We start from the raw sequence: 23949 nt of genomic DNA, 5'->3' as shown, positions 1-23949 counted from the left end.
TGAACATGTTAAAAAAAAAAAGCACATTTGATACTGAGCAACAAAGACCAGGAAGTCCCTGGGTTTGAGGCCCAGCCTGTGCAACGCTAGTAGGTCTTGGCCAGGGCAGCAGTAAAGAGTGTTACAACTGGCCTCAATCACCCTTGGGCTAAGGGGCAAAAGGATTTCATCCAAGATTCCCGCTCCTCAGCTGTGATTTCGCCAACCGAGGCGGGTCCAGGGTGGTTGGGGTCAGTAACACGGTTCCAGCCCCCTGCCAGCTCCAGCCCACACTCTCCAAGTGATTTTATGTTGATTGTGCTTGTTAAGCTCGCCTAACGAGGTTCCCGACCAATTAAAAGGAAGCGGGTCTGATGATGTCATTTGATGACGCGTCATCGGTCGGTTTCCTTAAAGGGGCCATGTCCAAATTGATTTTGATAGTTCTGGTGCTGCAAACACTGACAAGCATTGCACAACGGTGCACGGCTGCACCCAGGCTCTCCCAGGACTCCCTCCATATGCTTATGGAGGGAGTCACAGCACACAGGGAAGTTCTCTTCCCTTCCAATATGCGGAAGAGACCTCCCCAGGAGACCAACGCAGCCTGGTTGCACATTGCATAGGAGGACACAAGCAGGGATGTGGTCAGGAGTACCTGGCTGCAGTGGCACAAACCTTTCAATGGTCTCAGTAGATCACGAAACGTTACTGCCAAGCCACACTCAACCTCATCCTGCTGTGCCACTCATCACATCCCCATCACTCTGCCATCCCTACCCTACACCTGCACATCCTTACTCACACCAACTTACCTTGCACATCTACCCATCCCTCTCTATCTACATTATCACTTTCCTATTTCACTAGCCACCCCTCACACTCACCCTCATCCTACTGCAAGCATACCAACTAACACCACACAAGGGTAGGCACTTGGGTGGTTTAGTCAATGTTCATGTGAAGTTTCTGGTAATGTGCTGTCAAACATTGAAATCTTTATTTCAACACTTTGCGTTCTTGGACAGATGTGTGTGCGCCTTTGGAAGTGGCTTAGTGAGTTGCAGTGAATAGTGAGACATAACGGTACCCCCCGCAATGGTGATGAGTGTGAAAGGAATGGCTTGGGCATTGTAGGGATGCTTTATAGTGTTGGTGTGGGGTGCTGCCAACCTGGCACATCAGCCAGAGTGTGCAGCATCAAGTGAAGTAAATCTGGCTATGGTGATGCCATCCCTGGCGTCCCGGACAGCAATGTGGTCGGGTGCTGATGCCCTGTGTCCTTTGCAGTATCAGTTGATTGCAGAAAAGGTTGATGTTGATGTTGGTGCTTCTGGTGTGCCCGGTGATGTTGGATTTGGGGCTGATCGTGGTGGGATTCTGAGGACCAAGGTGAGATTATTTCAAGGGCGCCGATGTTGATGTAATAGATGGCAGGTGAGGTTGAGATGACAGAAGCGGTCTGTCAATGGTGAGAGAGGTTGTTCCAATGAGGTGACACTGGATACAGAGTTGGCTCCAAACACTTGAAAGCTGCATAAAGCTCAGTCTGTCTTACAAATGCATTAAGCAACAGCTTGCTTGGAAAGTAAAGCCCTATGAAATGGGAGCTTTTATAGACCATTTGCAGCTGTCAAGTTAGTAAATGATCCCGTTCTGACACAGTACCCGACCTCCCTAGCAGATGTGATCCCCGAGCAGCGGGGAAGCCGTTGGCAAACTCAAAATCTAAAGGTAAGCTTAAAATAGGACTTAATTACCTCTTAACAAGCCATTTAAAGATCTAAATTGTCTCCCCCGCCGCTTGGTGTCGAGTCTGTTCAGCGCGGACAGACCAGACACCTGAAGACTCGCATGGAGGCGGCTTAACAGCGGGTTCCTGACCCGATGGGGTAGATTTTCATAAAGCTGTCGGGAAGGTTGAAGTCCCGCCTACATCGACGTCCGGCCAATCCGCGCGATTTTCCCTTGATTGACCCAGCGGGCTCAGCAGGCCAATTAAGGGCCACCCGGCAACAGGTGACGTCACAGACTGAAATTTCATCTGTCAAGAGTTTTTGACAGATGAAATATCAGTGTTTCACAGCTGTTTGAAGCTGTCAAGCACTGACAGTCTGACTTCTAACCTGAGTCCTTCTACACAGACTCAGTTAGAACGGTCACCGGCAATGAAAGCTGCAGGCTGTCACTTTTGACAGATCGCAGCCATTCAGCTTTCAGTGCCGGCTGAGTGATGGACCCCCCCACCCCCACCCACCTGAAACCCCGCCTGACGGCTCCAGGAAAATCTACCCCATGTCAATTTTTTCTATTTTGACAGCCGACTCGCCTCCGATCCCTCCCTCCCGGTAAAATTCCGGCCCTCATCACTATCCAATGACCCATAATGGCATGTGTCGTTGGACGAAGATGCAAGATCAGGCACGGCTGTGATGCCCCTGCAGTGGAATAGCCTGCCAACACTCACCATCTAGGCTCACAGGTCAAGAACGGGTATAGGAGTGCTGGCAGCACCCGTGAATCCGTAATCCCTCCGCGCCCCGCCACCCTACTCCCAGTGAGCGCCCTCACCTTGATGTCACAGCGCCCATGGAACCACCTCATGAATCCCCGTCTTCAGCAAGTTAATTCTGCAATGCGCGCATCACCAAAATGTAAATTAAAGTGTCCCCCTCAGGTCCCAGCCACACCCTGCAAAGGATCTAATGTTGGGATTTCACTTTCACTTGCTAATACCCACCTGTCTAGCTGCAATGATTCAATTTCCATTCACACTTTTTAAATCGTGGTGACATGCAACAGCTGGAGTCTTGTCTTATTTTTGTAACTTCATCCATTTGATTCTTCGCATCTTTCCCACAGATTTACACGGACTCCAACTGTAACTGCCACTCCCCATCACAAAACCTCCATCTATATCAGTCTGATATATTGATCAAATTACATCTCTGATTTTCTTCTTCTGTCCTCTTACAGGCTCCCTCTGCCCTATAGTTACCCAGGCAACAGTCTGCACCTGTCGAGGGGGTAGAAATACCTCCCTTTCCTCCCCCCTCTGCCCCCCAGATAACCTGCCCGAGTTCAGCAACTCCTCGTGGAGAGGAGGTGACGGAGGGAAGGGAGAAAGAGAACAGCGAATACACACTCACAGCCTACAGTGCTGTGATACCACACACTCGTGCGCTCCCATCTGCAAGTTGGACCATGAGTCAACTGGAGTGCATTAAATCCGTCCCATTGCCCACAGGCAGTTGTGAAGGAATGGAATAAATGATCAGCCTTGTCGGGGCGGGGGGGGGGGGGCAGCATTTATCTGATCTGCCAGTAACAAAAGCTTTTTGAGGGAAACAAAGTCCACATCCAAACAAATATGTAGGCACACATCTGGAGCACCCGCCTGCCCAGCAGCCTAGTTGTCCAGGCATTTTACTCTGATCTCTCTCTCTCCTGATTTAACAGCTGACAATGGTCATCTGTATTAGTGTTAGTTCGGGGACTTTTGGAGCAATGCTGCTTCGAACTATATTACAGACTGGATGCAGGGCACAGAAGAATGAGAGGTATGGTCTGTAATATGTTAAACTCACCACAGAGGGGCACCACACACACTATAAATTCCCAGTTCTGCACGTCCATCTTCAATTTAAAAAATGATGGATATTTAGAATTTTTCGATTTTCTTTTGTTGCAGCGTTCCGTGTTCCAGCTGCGAACTGGGCCATGGGGAAGCAATAATAACATGGTACACTGTACCTCCGTGTTGTATATGTTGTACAGCTAGAATGATTCTTTTTTCTTATTTTTTTTTCACACAAGTTCCTCACACCCAGGTTTCTTTTACTCAACAGCGAAGGCTGCTGCAGTGCCGACGACGGTCCACCATTCACATGGATCTATGCAAAGCATTTGTTCCATGATTTTCCTCAGTGCAGACCAGGATTTCAGAAAAATAGGGGAGGAAAAAACCCTCAAGTTCCTTGTGAAGCACCCTGGGGATGTTTTACGGTGTTAAAGGCGCGATATGAAAGTTGTTGTTGAATAGATTCCTAAATTAAACAGTAAGCGGGGCCTGCAGGAAATTTATTGATATTGGAAGCCTGCTATCCCCAGGTGTAAAATATTGTTAATTGGACTAAATATTTATTCACCGTCGATACTGCTGCCTTTTAAAAAAAATTATTTGAAAGCTAGAAGAGTCAACTCCCATCCCTCAGGCACCGAGCTCCATGTTCACTCCACTGTGTTCTGTTGTGAAGGAATTGCTGCTTTGCTGCAAATCATATCTTTATTCTTAGCCATCCCTCCACATTCATGGGTAGCTTTGTTCAGATAGCTCCACCATGATGGTGTTAAAGCATTGCCGTCCCCTTCCCTATGATCAGATTCTGTGCTAATTTGGGCATAGATTGAAAGACAGCTTCGTGAGATCCACCCAAATTAGAACATGTGGGAAATTGGACTAGAGTACCATAGTGTAATTCTCTAACCTGTGCAGGATCAGTAAAGTCCAGAGCCAAGAAAGGTCATTTGGTCCAACCATCCAGTCCATGTATAGTTATTCTATTACAGATTCCACCCTCCCCCGCCAGCCCTCCCTCCACCTGCAACCCTCCCCCCACCTTTCCCTCCGTCCCCACCAGACAGACACTATACGATGCTCCACTACTTTAAGGAACACCAAGGCCTAGAAAGTAGTCTCGGCCTGTTGTTGGGCCCAGATTGGAGCTGAGCGACCAGCGATCGCTGCTCAGGAAATCGCTAGCCCCAACTGGCAGAATTTCTGTCCCTCAACGAATGGAAACTCCGACATTGCAAGCCCGTGATTTCTCAGGTACGTAGGAACAGGAGTAGGCCATTCAGTCCCTCAAGCCTGTTCCGCCATTCAATTAGATCATGGCTGGCTCTCTCACACAGCTCCATTTCCTGAATAGCACTCTCTGTGAGCAACACTCCTCACCAGGTACGTCTGATCGGGCGACCAGCCCTCCTTGTATGTTCTCACCTCTGGACTCCAGCAGGATCAGTTCAGAGATTTGCATCCAATCAAAGCCGAGCAGCAGCACGAGCTACAGCTCAGCAAACATGGTTCTAAATGAGGAAAATACTGGGGGAGGGGATTACATTTATTTTATTGTGTGGCAGCACAGCTTTTCTGGTGAATGCGGTGGGTTTAAGTGAAGTTGTGTAAGCTACTCTCCCACGGGTTGGATCGTCTCCCATTTCTGTGTTACATTCCACAGTTTTTTCTTCTTCTCTGGGCTCTTGGAAATGAGCCAAGCAACCCGGACCCCCTGCTCACTAATGTTCTCTCACAAACTTCGCCTCCTCACCCTACCCAAAACCCATACCCCCCCGCCCTGCCCCTCCCTCAGGCATCCTCTGAGAGAAGTATGTAAAGAACGACAAACAGGCACAGCCAGTTACACAAGAGAACAGATAGGCTGAGGTGCAGATACAAAGATAAAGCAAGATACACAGCGATTCATGGGTTAGACAGAAATATATAGATAACAAAGTATAGATAAACAGAGACCACAAACACTGCTATTAGAGGAAGCAATTAGACAAAACACAAGCATATCATTTCCAAATACAAATAGAATAATCTCAAGAGAAAGAATATCAATACTCTTTTTAAAATGATCAATGCTGTAATATCCTTTTCTCATCTGCATTGTATTTGGAACATGGGGGGGGGGGAATTTTCACTTTCACTACCCGATTTAAATAGGATGCAAATTGGGTGGTTTCTATAATGGGCATCAATCTGCTCTGCCAGGTCACCGCCCCTGTGGTGAAAATGAAACTTTACCCGTGGTTTCACAACTAAATGCTGTCAAACAACGCTTTTTGTAAATGACAGTGGCCAGGCTACACTCATTGCCCACCCCTAGTTGCCCCGAGAAGGTGATGGCGGTTTGACCACTGTACTCCTTGAACTGATGGCGTTCCTGCCATGGAGTTAGGTAGGGAATTTATGAGAACCATCGCGATCACCGAAGCATCCTGCTTCACCGCCCGTGTTCCTGTCAACGTTAACTTGGACACAGCCACATCTTCAAATACTGCAGATGCTGGAGACAGAAACACATGTTGGAAACACTCAGGTCAGTCAGCATCCGTGGAGAGATTGGGACCGGTTTACCTTTCGGAAATGTCTGCACCCAAAGCGTAAACTTCGATCTGTTCTCTCTCCACAGATTCTGGCTGACCTGCTGAGTGTTTCCAGCGTTCTCTGTTTTTGTTTCCATTCAAGACAGTTCACCAAGTAACTGAAGCTTATTAACAGAAGGAGTCCTTCTGTCAGAGTTAGTTCACCAATTTAGGTTAGGAGTCGTCTTGCGGAGCAGGCCCGCATCACTACAAGCTGGGTTGTGATTGGTCAAATAAGGTCCTCAGCGCTCGCTATTTAAGTAATAAATTGAAGTATCTAAATCAGCAAAACAAATGAAAAGGATGTTAATCAGAATGCTTTGTAACAGTTGATTTTGAACTTGTGCCCTTTGATGATGAAACTCTCCTTAACTGGAGTCATGGGGGGAAAAATTGGGTCGCTTTGCGCCTCCAGTTAGCGCACGGGGTGGGGGGGGGGGAGCGTTAACGGGGCACAAAGCCCCTAGCGCCCGGGCGCGGCGCCGCTAACGCCTCCTGCGAAATTCAGTGAGAGGTAGAGGTAGCGGTGGCGGTAGCCATTAGCACCCCGCGGCGCTGCGCCTCCAGTGATGACGTCATCGCCCCGGCCGCAAACTTCAGTTGCGCCCCGAGCTACCGCTGGACGATATGTACGACAGGGTCAGGGTGGAGTTTTTGCGCCGTGGCGGTGCAAATTAAAGGGCAGGTGCTGGGCCGCCTACCAGCACCTGCCCCCTTTCGCCGCCTCATACAGGGTGCCGGCTGCGATCGGTCAGCCTGGCACTCCCTGGTGGTGCAGCGGGGACCCGGTGCATGCAGCACTAGGCCACTCCCCTTTAATCAGGGGAGGGAGGCCTGTAATACCGTGACGCGCGTGGCGCTGTTGCACGTAGCGCTGCGATATTGAACAGTAGCATCCCAGGAAGGAGGGGGAGCCCTTCCAGTGGCGCCCCACCTCCTGCTTGGGGTGCCACCACTCAATTTACGTCGCGGGGCGCTAATTTTTTTGGGGCACTAAGGGGTGCGCGATCGAATTTTTCCCCCTAGGTCTCCACAGTTCAGTCCCACTGCGCTCCATGAAATCAACTTGTTCATGCTGCAAACCACTGAAGTGAACCATTGTTTCAATAACAAAAAAATCTCATGTAGCAAATCCAAGGTCTTCACACATTTTCCAATTTGACCACTTTCCAACACCCTATCAGCAGATTGTTATTCCGTACCAGTAACATGTACTACATGCAAAAGTTTTATTAGATAAAAAGCTTAATTCTCTACAGCAAATGATGCATGCAGGTCTCAACAGAGGCTGATATTGTCGCGCTGACAAAGAGGACACCTCAATATTCTCATTCTCCTTTGTAGAGAAATTCCAAGTAATCCCCGGCTGGCTGATTGCATGCCGTATTATAACCAGAGTTGTTCAGTTACATTGCAGTGTTTGGCTTTACAGCAGGCAACTGGACGTGAAATAACTTGGGGATGGGTTGCACAGTGGGTTAGCCACAGGCCTTTCAAATCTGGGACCTAGTTCTAATGCAATCCAGACTGCTAGGATTAAGTCTTCTCTCTCTGTCGGATGAAATGGTCTTTTGTGAAATGAATTTGACCAATCACAACCCAGTTTGAAGTGATGCCGATCTGCACCGCAAAACTGCTCCTAAATTGGCAATTTAGGAGACAGAGGGTCTCCTGTGAAGAAACTGGTAAGATGTGACAGAGGCTCGATCGGAGCCCTTCGAAGGCTGGGACAGAATGGCGAGAGCTTTATTCTGCATTCCATGATACTATACCTGACCTGGGATTGCCTGATGCTATGTCCGAGTGTCAGAAGCATTCCATTCCTCTCCACTGACAATTCCTCATCTCAGCAAGTATATAAAAAAACTCCCCAAAAATACAAGTTTAAAAGTTCTGCTCCGGAATAGTGACTCTCTATATTTTTTTGAAAGTAACGTAGGTTTTGAAATCTATGTAGTGTGTGACATAAGAAAACTACTAGGCACTTGGTCTAAGCGTTAAACAAAGCTTTAATCAACTGTTTTACAACATGATGGTCTAGTTGTGTCCTTCACTAGTTCCTGTTAAGAATGTCCTGCGCAAGCCCGAGTATTTATACTCTCCCTGGACAGCACCACCCGCAGGCCGCTCAGTATTATTTCATAAGTCTTTCTTTCATGAATGACTGATTCATGGCAGTGTGTGAATGTTTCCAGTTATGGGTTAGTTAGTCATGGGTTTGCCCTCGGGGATTCGATGCAGGCCAGGCTCTGGTCACAGCTGTGCCCATAGTGGGAGGAGCCTCTTCAGAGGGAGAATAATAAGAACAAAAATCAGACGAACAGCAACTCTGGATCCTTCTCGCACACAGCTTTCAGCTGCTGCTTCAAAAGCATCATTAGCAGAGGCCCCAAGGATGGCCACAGGTTCACAACATTAAAAGAAAACACACACAAAAATTGATTGTATTAAAACAATGCGAGTTGAGAAATTACTTGAACTTCACTACGCCACTGTCTGGAACTCATTAGTGCGAGGAACCATGAAAAAACATAAAACGTTTGCAGAAGGAGGCCTTTCTGCCCATCCTGCCTGTGCCAGCTCTTTGTGAGGGCAACCCAAAACTAATCTCACTGCTCCACTCTCTCCCCATAGACAATGCTTCAAATGTTTACTCAATTTTCCCTTGAGGCACACTGGTCTCCACCTCATCCACAGCCCGTGGCAAAGCATTTCATACTCCGACAACCTTCTGTGGCATCAAGAGTTTGAGCCATTATTTGCTGCATGATGAAACAGGGCTAAAAGGGAAGACAATTTAATACAATCTCTTTGCCAAACTTTGCAATTGTAAGAAGTCACACGACACCAGGTTATAGTCCAACAGCTTTATTTGAAATCACAAGCTTTCGGAGCGCTGCTCCTTCTTCAGGTGAAGTGGAGAAATGCATAAAGACACAGCTTATATAGTCAGAGAATCATGTCAGATGTTTACAGGTAACCTTTCCAACTGCCATTTATCACACCTCGGCAGAGAGATAATCACAGCAGTCAAAGGTGTGAATGGTGTCCAAACAGGTCAGTCAGGGAAACATTACATCAAAGAACAATGAGGTGGGGTCACAAGGGGTCAAATATTGCAGATGCTGGGGTCTGTATGAAAAACAAAAAAAGACAAAAAACATTTTTTTTGGCTGGAAATCACAGCAGGTCCGGCCGCATCTGTGTAGAGAGAACAAGCCAATGTCGACTCGAGTCTGGATGACCCTGCATCAGGTGGGGTTACATGTAGCGTGACATGAACCCAAGATCTCAGTTAAGGCCGTCCTCATGGGTGCGGAACTTGGCTATCAGTTTCTGCTCGACGATTTTGCGTTGTCGTGTGTCTCGAAGGCCACCTTGGAGAATGCTTACCCGAAGATCGGAGGCTGAATGTCCTTGACTGCTGAAGTGTTCCCCGACTGGGAGGGAACACTCCTGCCTGGTGATTGTTGCGCGGTGTCCATTCATCCGTTGTCGCAGTGTCTGCATGGTCTCGCCGATGTACCATGCTCCGGGGCATCCTTTCCTGCAACGTATGAGGTAGACAACGTTGGCCGAGTCACATGAGTATGTACCATGTACCTGGTGGGTGGTGTCCTCACGTGTGATGATGGTATCTGTGTTGATGATCTGGCATGTCTTGCAGAGGTTGCTGTGGCAGGGTTGTGTGGTGTCGTGGTCGCTGTTCTCCTGAAAGCTGGGTAATTTGCTGCGAACGATGGTCTGTTTGAGGTTAGGCGGCTGTTTGAAAGCGAGTAGTGGAGGCGTGGGGATGGCCTTAGCGAGGTGTTCGTCGTCATCGATGACATGTTGAAGGCTGTGAAGAACATGGCGTAGTTTCTCCGCTCCGGGAAAGTACTGGACGACGAAGGGTACTCTGTTGGTTGTGTCCCGTGTTTGTCTTCTGAGGAGGTCTATGCGATTTTTCGCTGTGGCCCGTCGGAACTGTCGATCGACGAATCGAGCGTCATATCCCGTTCTTACAAGGGCGTCTTTCAGTGTCTGTAGGTGTCCATCGCGTTCCTCCTCGTCTGAGCAGATCCTGTGTATTCGCAGGGCTTGTCCACAGGGGATGGCTTCTTTAACGTGGTTAGGGTGGAAGCTGGAGAAGTGAAGCATCGTGAGGTTGTCCGTGGGCTTGCGGTAGAGTGAAGTGCTGAGGTGTCCGTCTTTGATGGAGATTCGTGTGTCCAGGAATGAGACTGATTCTGAGGAGTAGTCCATGGTGAGTTTGATGGTGGGATGGAACTTGTTGATGTTATCATGTAGTCTTTTCAGTGATTCTTCGCCGTGGGTCCATAGGAAGAAAATGTCGTCGATGTATCTGGTGTATAGCGTTGGTTGGAGATCCTGTGCAGCGAAGAAGTCTTGCTCGAACTTGTGCATGAAGATGTTTGCGTATTGGGGTGCGAATTTGGTCCCCGTGGCTGTTCCGTGTGTTTGGGTAAAGAACTGGTTGTCGAAGATGAAGACATTGTGGTCAAGGATGAAGCGGATGAGTTGTAGGATGGCGTCTGGAGATTGGCTGTTGTTGGTGTTGAGTACTGAGGCTGTCGCAGCGATGCCGTCATCGTGGGGGATACTGGTGTAGAGTGCCGAGACGTCCATCGTGGCGAGGAGTGTTCCTGGTTCAACTGGTCCGTGGGTGCTGAGCTTCTGTAAGAAGTCTGTAGTGTCGCGACAGAAGCTGGGGGTTCCCTGTACGATGGGTTTCAGGATGCCCTCGACATATCCAGAGAGGTTCTCACACAGGGTTCCGTTGCCTGATGCGATAGGACGTCCAGGTGTGTTGGCTTTGTGTATCTTTGGGAGGCAGTAGAAGTCTCCCACGCGGGGAGTACGTGGGATGAGAGCATGTAGGATGCTTTGAAGGTCTGGATCGAAGGTTTTGATCAGTCTGTTGAGTTGGCGGGTGTGTTCTTTGGTCGGATCTGCGGGTAACTGTCTGTAGTGTTCCTGGTTGTCCAGTTGTCAGTATACTTCTTTGCAATAGTCCGTTCTGTTCTGTAGGACGACGGGCCACAGTGAAAAATCGCATAGACCTCCTCAGAAGACAAACACGGGACACAACCAACAGAGTACCCTTCGTCGTCCAGTACTTCCCCGGAGCGGAGAAACTACGCCATGTTCTTCGCAGCCTTCAACATGTCATCGATGACGACGAACACCTCGCTAAGGCCATCCCCACGCCTCCACTACTCGCTTTCAAACAGCCGCCTAACCTCAAACAGACCATCGTTCGCAGCAAATTACCCAGCTTTCAGGAGAACAGCGACCACGACACCACACAACCCTGCCACAGCAACCTCTGCAAGACATGCCAGATCATCAACACAGATACCATCATCACACGTGAGGACACCACCCACCAGGTACATGGTACATACTCATGCGACTCGGCCAACGTTGTCTACCTCATACGTTGCAGGAAAGGATGCCCCGGAGCATGGTACATCGGCGAGACCATGCAGACACTGCGACAACGGATGAATGGACACCGCACAACAATCACCAGGCAGGAGTGTTCCCTCCCAGTCGGGGAACACTTCAGCAGTCAAGGACATTCAGCCTCCGATCTTCGGGTAAGCATTCTCCAAGGTGGCCTTCGAGACACACGACAACGCAAAATCGTCGAGTAGAAACTGATAGCCAAGTTCCGCACCCATGAGGACGGCCTTAACCGAGATCTTGGGTTCATGTCACGCTACATGTAACCCCACCTGATGCAGGGTCATCCAGACTCGAGTCGACATTGGCTTGTTCTCTCTACACAGATGCGGCCGGACCTGCTGTGATTTCCAGCCCAAAAAAATGTTTTTTGTCTGTTTTTTTGTTTTTCATACAGACCCCAGCATCTGCAATATTTGACCCCTTGTGACCCCACCTCATTGTTCTTTGATGTAATGTTTCCCTGACTGACCTGTTTGGACACCATTCACACCTTTGACTGCTGTGATTATCTCTCTGCCGAGGTGTGATAAATGGCAGTTGGAAAGGTTACCTGTAAACATCTGACATGATTCTCTGACTATATAAGCTGTGTCTTTATGCATTTCTCCACTTCACCTGAAGAAGGAGCAGCGCTCCGAAAGCTTGTGATTTCAAATAAAGCTGTTGGACTATAACCTGGTGTCGTGTGACTTCTTACATTTGTCCACCCCAGTCCAACTCCGGCATCTCCACACCAAACTTTGCAATGCACAAGAGGAGCAGATGAATGTTCCACTAAAGCTAACATTTCTGAAACTAACCATGATATTATCAGAGGACTTAAGCCTAACATTTCTAAAATGTCTTGTGTTACTATCATAGGAGTTAAACCTAACATTTCTAAGAACACAAGAACATAAGAAACAGGAGCAGGAGTCGGCCATTCGGCCCCTCGAGCCTGCTCCGCCATTCAATAAGATCATGGCTGATCTGATCTTGGCCTCAACTCCACTTTCCCGCCCACTCCCCATAACCCTGGACTCCCCTGTAGCTCAAATATCTGTCAATCTCCGCCTTGAATATATTCAATCACTCAGCCTCCACAGCTCTCTGGGGTAGAGAATTCCAAAGATTCACGACCCTCAGAGAAGAAATTCCTCCTCATCTCCATTTTAAATGGACAACCCCTTATTCTGAAACTATGCCCCCTAGTTCTAGATTCCCCCACAAGGGGAAACATCCTCCCTGCAGTTACCCTGTCAAGCCCCCTCAGAATCTTATATGTTTCAATAAGATCACCTCTCATTCTTTTAAACTCCAATGAGTAGAGGCCCAACCTTCCGTCATAAGACAACCCCTTCATCTCAGGAATCAACCTCGTGAACCTTCTCTGAACTGCCTCCAATGTAAGTATATTCCTCCTTAAATAAGGAGAGCAAAACTGCACACGGTACTCCAGATGTGGTCTCACCAGCGCCCTGTACAGTTGCAGCAAGACTTCCCTACTTCACCTGACCAGGTTAATGAGAGAGGATTTAAACCTAACATTTTTTAAATTGACCGTGTTAATATCATAGGATTTAAATCAAAAATTTATGAAACTGAACTCCTTAATATCACATGTGGTTCAACAGCACCAAAATGATGTAATCTCCAGGAGGATCGCTGTTTTATTGCAGGGTTTGTATGGAATGACAATTATTTTAGTCTGACTTGTTGTTACTTCAGTTACAATCTGTTACACAGTGACAGCATTATTATTTAATGTTTTATTTGATGAAGTTACTGACCTTGCCACTTCCATTTTGCATCAAAGCAGGATCTTTCAAGCACTAGTTTATTTTTAACTTTGATTGTTAACGGAGCCATTAAGCAAAGAAAATGTAAGCTGACATACTGTTGAAATACCTGAACAAAAAGATTCAACACAGTGTATGAAAAGATTTGCTTCCATGTTTTAATAAAAATAGGTTTCAATTGAAGAGTTTCTGAAAAAGTGAAACAATCTGGTTCATCGTTCACTGTAAGCTGTAAAGGCCATAGCTTCAGTTATTAGTGAGAGGATTCCTACGGATATAGGTTTAAACAGTGCCACAATATCAAATCAATAATAAGGCCCAGCATACATAAGAACATAAGAAGCAGGAGTAGGCCATTCGGCCCCTTGAGCCTGCTCCGCCATTCAATGAGATCATGGCTGATCTGATCTTGGCCTCAACTCCACTTTCCCGCCCGCTCCCCATAACCCTCGATTCCCCGGTAGCTCAAATATCTGTCTATCTCCGCCTTGAATGTATTCAATGACTCCGCCTCCACAGCTCCCTGGGGTAGAGAATTCCAAAGATTCATCACTCTCAGAGAAGAAATTCCTCCTCATCTCAGTTTTTAAATGGGCGACCCCCTTATTCTGAAACTATGCCCCCTAGTTCTAGATTCCCCCACGAGGGGAAACATCATTACACATTACAAGATCTAAAATAGCCTGCTCCCTGGTTGGTTCCACAACGTATTGTTCTAAGAAACCATTCTGAACTCGTCCTCAAGGCTACCCTTGCCAATTTGATTTGTCCAATCTATATGAAGATTAAAATCGTCCATGATTATCGCAGTATCTTTTTCTTACAAGCCCCTATTATTTTGTGATTTATACTCTGTCCTACCGTGTAGCTACTGTTAGGGGGCCTGTTGAGTACTCCTACTAGTGACTCCTTTCCCTTATTATTTCTTATCTCCACCCAAACTGATTCTACATCTGAGCCAATTTCATTTCTCACCACTGCACTGATTTCATCCTTTATTAACAGAGCTACCCCACCTCCTTTTCCTTTATGCCTATCCTTCCTATACATGATATCCTATTATGCCCGTTTCTGATTTTTCTTTACAAAAACTGGTGAAGTGATGAGTGCCAAAATGAAGCCCATATCACCGCAGCACCTGGTAACACGCTGTCCCTTAAAACAGATGTGAACATGGCGCCAGCTTTCGGAATTCACACCAATGTCGGGATATTCCTGTCAGTTTAAAATTGCATCGTTTCTCACTGCTGGCCTAGGTTGCCTCTTTCATCCCTGCTCACTGACTGTGTACATCATCTCACACATGAATATACCTGAAACCACCACCAACAAATGCACATATTAAATATTTTAGCATCAGGGTCAGAAGATATAATGTAAAGTAAAATTAAATCGTACATGGGTGCAATTGCACTGTCCTTGTGTCAAGTAATGTGAGGACTTTTTCAAGTTCTTGTTGAGTAAATATTAAAAGTGAATAGATTTTGAGCTGCAGTGACATGATATCAGCCTCTAAGAGCAAGTGTAGAGGAGGAGTTTAGGGTGGCTCACTGAGATTTTTATTTTAAAGAGGTGCTCTGTTCTATGGTGGTAGTAACAGATTACACAGAATCTTCTGAAACAATCCCGATAGTCAAACATTATTATTTAAGAAAAACAAAGCAGTATCCTTCAGAAAAGGGTGAACTATAGTGGGTACAAATGATCGATTCATTTTTAATTTGTTGGAGCTGAAATTGCTAGTACAATGTGTACTATGCCTGTACGGGAGGTAAAGCAGATCAGACACAATGGCTGTTGGTGCACGCTCCACCAGAAGGTTATGGGAGATCAGTGGAGGCCCAGAGTATGGAAGTTACTTACTTTTAATACAGTGATATTCCATGCAAAGCTCTCAAACGCTTTTTGGAGTTTCCGTCCTTTCAGGCCTTCCTTTGATCCAATTCCATGCAAACCCTCATGGAAATCCAGCCCTGTGCATTTGGATGAATAAAACTCATCAGACATGGAATGTGAGCTTCAGTGTAGATTAAGACATTAAACGAAAAGGAACACAACATTACTTTTCTGATATCACAATGTGAGACTGTCACTTAAAAAAATTTCCCCCCAGCACTTTTCTCCCCTCCTCTCAAACAGCTGAGTCATGTTGGAGTAGAAGAATAAATCGGTAATGGAAGCCTGATGGTACTTCACCCAATCAGCCTTTGTTTGACCCCCTTTTTTCTTCTTCCGTCCCACATGGCAGCTGTCCTTCATTCTGCCAGCGCAATTCACACCCATCTAGAGCCATCCTTTGTTCCTTAACCTGTCCTATTACCACCTCCTCTCGCCTTGAATATCTCTTAATATCTCTCAATGTCTCTTAATCTCTCCTGCTTTCTATCCTATCACTGACATTCCCTTTTGTTCTTTCATCCCCTCCCCCTTTTCCCAGCCCCCAAACCTGCTTTCCATTTCCTGCTTTTTTCCAGTTCTGACGAAAGGTCATCGACCTGAAACGTTAACTCTGTTTGTCTCTCCGCGGATGCTGCCCTGGCCTGCTGAGTTTTTCCAGCGTTTTTTGTTGTTATTTCAGCCTTCATGTTTGACCCGAGACAATGAGGGTTGACAATCTAGTCAACAGTGGGAGTCATCATAGCCAGGCCAGGTGCAAACCGCATTTAACATCTACACACAAGTATTATACACAACAGGCCACTCGATTAGGGATCAAAAGGAAGGTTTGTTGCTAATTTCCCCCCTCCTTAATTCAGGAGCACTGTAGCTTACTGTAGAGTTCTTATTGCTGCCCTAGTTGAATTGCGGACTCTCCTGATCTGCGTGGCTCCAATGCCACATTGGGCCTTGCATTTACCCACTAACCCATTTGGGGCGACTGTTGGGTATCTTTTTATAATATTCATACTGTGCAGATCTGGAGCACAAAATAAAATGGGGGGGGGGGGAAGACAAAGTAGAAGCTTAATGGAAAGGGAACCGCATTCACAACATGTAAGTCTATCCCATTCCTATGACAGAACAGACTTTAAGGAAAGATGAGGAAATAATGGGCCATCATTTTGCTGTCAAAATAACTGAGGCAAATGGCGCTCGCCATTATTCATGCGCAAATGATACAGCGACTTCAGGCAAGGGGCAGGTGCGCGGCTAAACTCAAAATCCAAACGCTGTTGTCCGAGTTGCGCTGCTCCACCGTTAGCTTCGCAAAAACGGCATCTCGCTGCCTGCCTCACCACTGAAATGCATTGAATGGGGAGAAGATGTTGTATTTGCTCTGTAGATATGAATTAAACTCGCCACAGAAAGTTAAGTCTTGTCCAAGTACTCTTTTAATGACGTGATAAGTTTTAATTACTGTCAATCTCGCTGGCACTGATAAGCGTGGAATCTCATTCCTTCAGGTCTTTATTGTTGTTGGAGATTTTAAAAATGTCAAATTTAATTTTTTTTTTAAACTTTCTCTTTCTATCTCTTTTTTCTCTCTCTCTCTGAATCCAATCTTTCTTTCCCTCTCTTTACTTATCTTTCTGCACCTCATTTGGCATTGAAGTCACCCACACTAAGTTAAGTTCACAATCCTACAATCTGATTGGTTGCTTGTCCTGTTCACTCAGATCCCAGATGCCTGGTTTCCTTTGCTGCGACGTTATCAGCTCACACTTTCAGCAACTTCAACAAAAAACTTAAATACCTAAACTTGCAAAGGCAAGTCTAACTAACTTAGATGCCCTGCTACAGCAATTTATGGCCCATTATCTTCACCACAGTAGAAAAATAGTATCTAGCACAACATTACCTTTAAAGCACATGCCTTAAAGAAAGTCACCTCAAGCACAGAACAGGGGAAAATACAGAAAAGGAAGAAAACTTTACCCCAAAACTCATGAGAAAACAGTTGTTCAAAAAAAGTTTGTTAGACGATATGTTGACGAGTCTCATAATGACTGAGAGGACAGAGCGCGAGTCTCAGAGTACATTGTATCCAGTGAGACAACCAGTTACTGAACCAGTCACTGCACTCCCCACATCCCCCCCACTCGCCCCGCCCTGATCAAGGTGCGAGTTTAAGCTCTGGATCTGTCTGTTGCTCCAAGTCACTTCCCGCAGAGTAGTCTGGTCAATCAACAAAGCAGAGTGGCCTGCAGAAGGAAGCAATCAAACAGATCCAGATCTCCCGTCAATTGATTGTGCAGCAGCTCTGACAACAGCTATGGACGAATCGAACAATCTTACATTTTCCCTGATGGCAGAGGGCTTGTGGTGGGAAGCAAGAACACGATCATGAAAAATAGAGGATACATTGGAGGGAAGCACATTATATCGTACAGCAACACGACAAATAGTAAGCATCTCACATCTGCTGTAGTGGAGCATCTGAAAGCAGTTTAATGCATTGGGTGATGGAGGCCGAGAGCTTTATTCAATGCAGGATTTATAGATTAGCATGGATTCTTCCAGTGTCTTATCTTTCAATAAATTGAGAAGGCCCTGTGTATGAAGTTAAAGGTTTCTTTTTTAACTGAAATGAAGAGATTTTTGTAGCGACAGTTTAATCAAAGAATTGTTCTTCAGCTTCATGTACAGAGTATAATCTGCCCCAAGATATTGGAATTAAATGGTAATGTCTCTGAAACATGACATTTAGAGCAAGGTGCTGCTGCAATTTACGGGCATAAATTCAATAAAATATCTCGACACAGGTTGCTGAAAAAAGTGTGAAATTTACAAGCTACCAAGATTTTCATTTAACAGAACCATTCTGCTGGGCAATTGAGCTCTTCTTGAAAGGAGGATATTTAATTACAAACTGTTGGAAGAATAGATCCCAGTAGAAATCAAGTAAAAAAATGAACATGTCTATGCGGCATTTCGAGAAATCCCCAACTACTTATTTTTACATAAGGTTGCCTGGCAGGATATTTTAATGAAAGGATAGGCATGCACCCTAGTAAAAGGGAGATGGCTTAGGCCTTGGTTTTCAAACTTGGATCCCTGAACCCTGGATGCTCCGTGACAGGATTCCAGAGGGTCTCTGAGATCAGCATGTTTCTGTATCATAGAAACATAGAAGATAGAAGCAGGAGTAGGCCATTCGGCCCTTCGAGCCTGCTCCACCATTCAATGAGATCATGGCTGATCATCCAAATTCAGTACTCTGTCCCTGCCTTCTCCCCATATCCCTTGATCCCTTTAGCCTTAAGAAATATATCCAACTCTTTCTTGAATATACTTAATGAACTGGCCTCCACCGCCCTCTGTGGCAGAGAATTCCACAGGTTCACCACTCTCTGGGTGAAGGAATTCCTCCTAATTTCAGTCCTAAATAGCTTACCCCTTATCCTTAGACTATGACCCCTGGTTCTGGACTCCTCGGCCATCAGAAACATCCTTCCTGCATCTCATTTGACCTACTCGATTATTTCCGTTACTGTATATTTTGAGAGTATGGTTTTCCTCAGGGTGGAGGTCTCCAGGTAGAACACTATTGTTGAAGCAAATAAGGAGTGCCTAACAAACAACAACAACTTGCTTTTATATAGCGCTTTCATTGTAGTAAAACATCCGGAGACGCTTCACAGGAGCATAATCAGTTAAAACTTGACGCCGAGCTACACAGAGATATTAGGACAGGTGACCTAAAGCTTGGTCAAAGAGCTAGGTTGTTAAGGAGCGTCTGAAAGGAGGAGAGGTAGAGTGGTTTAGGGAGGGAATTTCAGAGCTTAGAGCTGAGACAGCTGAAGGCACGGCCGCCAATGGAGGGGCAAAGAAACAAATACAAAGGGCAACCAGATTACTTCAGAAGCTACTCCCTCCCTCACCCATATAAAAAAGATCACGACTTTTCTACCTAAACAGCAAATATACCTAACCATCATCTCGCAATTTTAAGCAATCACACAGGTGTGCTCAAACAATCTACATCCATGATTTGGATGAGGGGACCAAATGTATAATATCCAAGTTTGCTGATGATACAAAGCTAGGTGGGAATGTAAGTTGTGCGGAGGATGCAAAGAGGCTTCAAGGGGATATAGACAGGCTAAGTGAGTGGGCAAGAACATGGCAAATGGAATATAATGTGGAGAAATGTGAAGTTATCCACTTTGGTAGGAAAAACAGAAAAGCAGAGTATTTTTTAAATGGTGAGAGATTGGGAAATGTTGGTGTTCAGAGGGACCTGGGTGTCCTTGTACACGAATCACTGAAAGTCAACATGCAGGTACAGCAAGCAATTAGGAAAGCAAAATGGTGTGTTGGCCTTTATTACAAGAGGATTTGAGTATAAGAGTAAAGACATCTTACTGCAATTATATAGGGCCCTGGTGAGACCACACCTGGAGTATTGTGTACAGTTTTGGTCTCCTTACCCAAGGAAGGATATACTTGCCATAGAGGGAGTGCAACGAAGGTTCACCAGACTGGTTCCTGGGATGGGGGGATTGTCCTATGGAGGACAGATTGAGTAGACTAGGCCTATATTCTCTAGAGTTTAGAAGAATTTACAAAATTCTTACAGGGCTTGACAGGATAGATGCAGGGAGGATGTTTCCCCTGGCTGGGGAGTCCAGACCAGGGGTCACAGTCTCAGACTAAGGGGTCGGACATTTTCAACTGAGAGGAGGAGAAATTTCTTCAGAGGGTGGTGAATCTTTGGAATTCTCTACCCCAGAAGGCTGTGGAGGCTCAGTCATTGAGTATATTCAAGATAGAGATCGATAGATTTTTGAATATTATAAAGGGATATGGGGATAGTTCAGGAAAGTGGAGATGAGGTAGATGATCAGCCATGATCTTATTGAATGGCGGAACAGGCTCGAAGGGCCAAATGGCCTACTCCTGCTCCTATTTCTTATGTTATGTTCTTAAGGAAGCTCATCTGGATTCCCAGAATGAGATCGGAATTAACATGAGAAATAACTAACAATTATTTTACTGCTAATTACACCAATGGCACATGAATTGGGTTGTACTAAACACTCATGTATGCTCATGAGGTTCCCTGCTGTGTTATAGGGCAGTGATATTGGTAATGATAACATGGCATTTAATTTCCCAGCACTGCATTTCACACCAGAATTCCCACTCTTGGAATAATCGATTGACTTTCAGGTGCACACATAGTCTTACTATTATACATGACACATGATGTCACCATATTGAAATTAAAACAAAATGGTGGAAACACACAGCAAGTCTAATATGATCTGACGAAGGTTTGATACCGGAGATATTAGCCAATCTATTCCTTTTTTTTCTCCCCAGATGCCAGTGGACCTGCTGATTATTTCCAGCATTTTCTGTTTTTATTTCAGATATTCCACTCGTACAGATTTGACTAGGTTATTCTGTCCGCCAGGTAATGTATGAATCTCCCTCCTGCCTTCCACCCCATCACAGACCTTTCCTTGTGTTCAGTCCTCCCCTCCCCACTTTTCCTGCCTCTGTACTTGCTTAAAACCTGTTACATATCTAACGTTTTCCAGTTCGGATGAAAGGTCATCGACCGGAAGCATTACCATTGTTTCTCTCTCTCCAGGCATGCTGCCTGACCTGCTGAGTATTTCTAGCATTTTCCGTCTATATTTCAGATTTCCAGCCTCCACAGTATTTTGCTTTTGTGTTATGAATATCAACCATCATTTCAGAAAAGAGAAAAAGATCTGGTAAGACTGTGACTAAAACATTTTGCTGTGCTCTGCGTTAATTGAAATAATTTCAAAGACTGTGATGATGCGTGACCTCTGCAACCCTCCAAGCAGTTCATTATACAGGGGGAAATAATGATTCTGCAATAGGGACACAGCCTCTTTAGTGGCCAGGGAGAGTTTTCTAGAACTCATCAGCCAGTCAGACAGCAAAGTCTCCCTTTCTGCAGCAAGAAGTGGTGGCTATGGTTCTTCCACCACCTCACCACCAACTGTACAATATTCTCTGGCACCACAACAATAGAACATCCTGTGTGGAAAAAAATGTGGCACAGATCAACAGGAAGTGTCGTGATATAGAGATAAAGGCCAGGAGGAAAGCAGCCAGGATTATGATTTCCATTATTGCTGATAGTAAACTCCGCCCACTAATCAGTCTGTACAGCACGAGTAACCACAAATCAGAAGCAGAGTTGGAAAATATCCTTTTTGGAAAGCAACCCTGGAACAACCATTATTTGAATTTTAGGGTTCAGAGGTCAAATTCACTTCTTGTGAAATGAGTCAGACAACAAGAGCTTGCATTTATAGAGCGCCTTTAACGGAGTAAAACGTCCCAAGGCGCTTCAGAGGACTGTTTACCAAACAACGTTTGACACCGAAATTTGAAATTTTGAACCAGACTGCTAAAAGAAAAGTGTAAGCCGTGCAAAATCAGGCGGGTCAGTGGGTTAACGTTCATGTCCTTCCGCTTCTTAAATCTGTGCCTGAGTACTGGTCGGATAAACAGGGGTCTCCTGTCTGTAAAGACAAATAGTTGAACCAAGACTGGGACACAAAACTGCTGTTGAATTCTCTTCAAACGGCACTAATTTGCTGCAAGTGCTCATAGGGGCAAAAAAGTGCAAGGAACAGAGTTTGTTTTGGAAATGAAAATTGGAGGGAAGTGTAAAATGGGCTGCCAATTCGCTATCACCCACTTGCGGGAACGTCCAAGACAAATTCCAGAATGCCATACTGGCGCAGCAGGTAATATTCCTCTGAAGCCGGAAGTTACTATAATATCAGGGTGCTGTAGGCAAGTTAAAACCGCCCTGCATTTCATATTCATAACTCAGGAGTGGAAATTTGAGATCGCTCCCCCTCCCAGAATGACCATTCCTCGTGTTTGGTGATCAGTTTGGCGTGAGCCTATTAGTTTAGAACTTAAAACGAAAAAAGAATGCATTCTTGGAAGTCTATGCTGTTCCCTTTGGACACAGTAATGCCCATTGTGGCAGTGACTGGGTAAAATCCCAATAGGAGTAGCAGTCATTTGAATGAGGTGGTGCCATTGCAGCAGAGATGGTGTCACCCACCAAAAAAGAGGTGGCTTCAGGCAGCACATCAGATGCCAGCTGCACTTCCGACAACAACATAAGCACAAAGGTGGTCACCGTGGGGAAATAGAGGCGGTCATATTTTTTTGGCTGCGGGCAACTAGCAGCAGCTGAAGTAGAATTGCCTGCACCATACAGGCCAGTAAATCAGGTTTGCAATCACCGACGTCCATGAGCTTTCCCCAACATGCACGGTTGCTTTGAAGCAGTAATGATTACGGTAGAAATCATCACACAATATTAACCAGGAGCTGGTAATGACGAGCCACTGTAGTAAAGGCGTGCGTTACAAAAATGTAAGAGCACTAGAGAAGTACAAGGTGTTATTAGCATTCTTTTTGAAGTCAGAAAATAAATGAGGTGACTTTGAGGCTACAGTAATTGGTAACAACACATTGACATGTTGGGATATGCAAAACCCACGGCAAGCATAATACTCAATCTTTCCTTGTCATGATAATCAGAATTAACTGCGACAACACTAGATTAAAAATGAGATAGCCTTCTGGTAGTTTGCAGTGAGACCTGAATTGCCTGGTGAACCACTGACATTACAACATTGAATGTTTTTAATTGCTGCTAAATTGATAATGTTACAATCAGTTGGCTGATATTATACAGCAAATGAAGTCACAATTACATAGGATATACAGCACAGAAACAGGCCATTCGGCCCCACCAGTCCATGCTGGCATTTATGCTCCACTTGAGCCTCCTCCCGTGTTCCTCATCTAACTGTCAGCATAACCCTCTATTTCCCTTCTCCCTCATATGCTTATCTAGCCACCCCTTAAATGCATCTATACTATTTACCTCAACTGCTCCCTGTGGTAGCGAGCTCCACATTCTCACCACTCTCTGGGTAAAGAAGTTTCTTCTTAATTCACTATTGGGTTTCTTGGTGACTATCTTATATTGATGGCCTTAATTTTGCTCTTCCGCACAAATGGAAACACACTCTCTGTGTCTACTCTCAAAACCTTCCATAACTTTAAAGACCTCTATTAGGTCACCCCTCAGCATTCTCTTTTCAAGAGAAAAGAGACCCAGCCTGTTCATCCTTTCCAGATGGGTAAACCCTCGCATTTCTGGTATCATCCTTGTAAATCTTTTTTGCACCCTCTCCAGTGCCTCTCTATAAACTTTTCATAAGATGGTGACCAGAACTGTACACAGTATCCCAGGGTCAACCAAGGTTCGCTAAAAGCTTAGCATAACTTCTCTACTTTTCAATTGTATCCCTCTAGAAATAAACCCTAATGCTTGGTTTGCTTTTGTTATGGCCTTAATGACCTGCATCACAACCTTTAGTGATTTGTGTATTTGTACTCCCAGATCCCTTTGCTCCTTTACCCCATTTAGATTCTTATTTTCCAAATAATAAGTGACCTCCTTATTTTTCTTACCAAAATGTAATACCTCACATTTATGTGTTGAAATTCATTTGCCAATTATAAGCTCATTCTGCAAGTTTATTCATGTCCTCTTGTAATTTGTTGCAGTCCTCCTCAGTGTTGATTATCCCTCCCAATTTGCTGT

At 45.5% G+C, this 23949-nt stretch overlaps 1 protein-coding gene across 3 annotated transcripts in view; it reads right to left on the bottom strand.

Moving 5' to 3' along the window:
• LOC147101209 (inactive phospholipase C-like protein 2) overlaps positions 1-23949 on the bottom strand; it is a 221781-nt gene that overhangs the window by 5129 nt on the left and 192703 nt on the right. For 2 of the 3 annotated variants that reach the window (XM_085966460.1, XM_085966462.1), the window contains one exon: positions 15246-15355. In XM_085966460.1, the coding sequence (XP_085822586.1) occupies positions 15246-15355 (110 nt within the window). Of the gene's footprint in view, positions 1-8159; positions 8416-15245; positions 15356-23949 lie in introns of those variants that run through there. The other variant, XM_085966461.1, reaches the window with a different exon arrangement.

This window comes from Somniosus microcephalus, chromosome 24 (assembly GCF_052327205.1).
Source record: "Somniosus microcephalus isolate GS21.2 chromosome 24, FLI_Smic_1.0, whole genome shotgun sequence".
In the NCBI taxonomy this organism is placed as follows: domain Eukaryota; kingdom Metazoa; phylum Chordata; class Chondrichthyes; order Squaliformes; family Somniosidae; genus Somniosus; species Somniosus microcephalus.
Note: the sequence above shows the minus strand (reverse complement) of the source record. Positions and strands in the feature narration are given on the sequence as shown.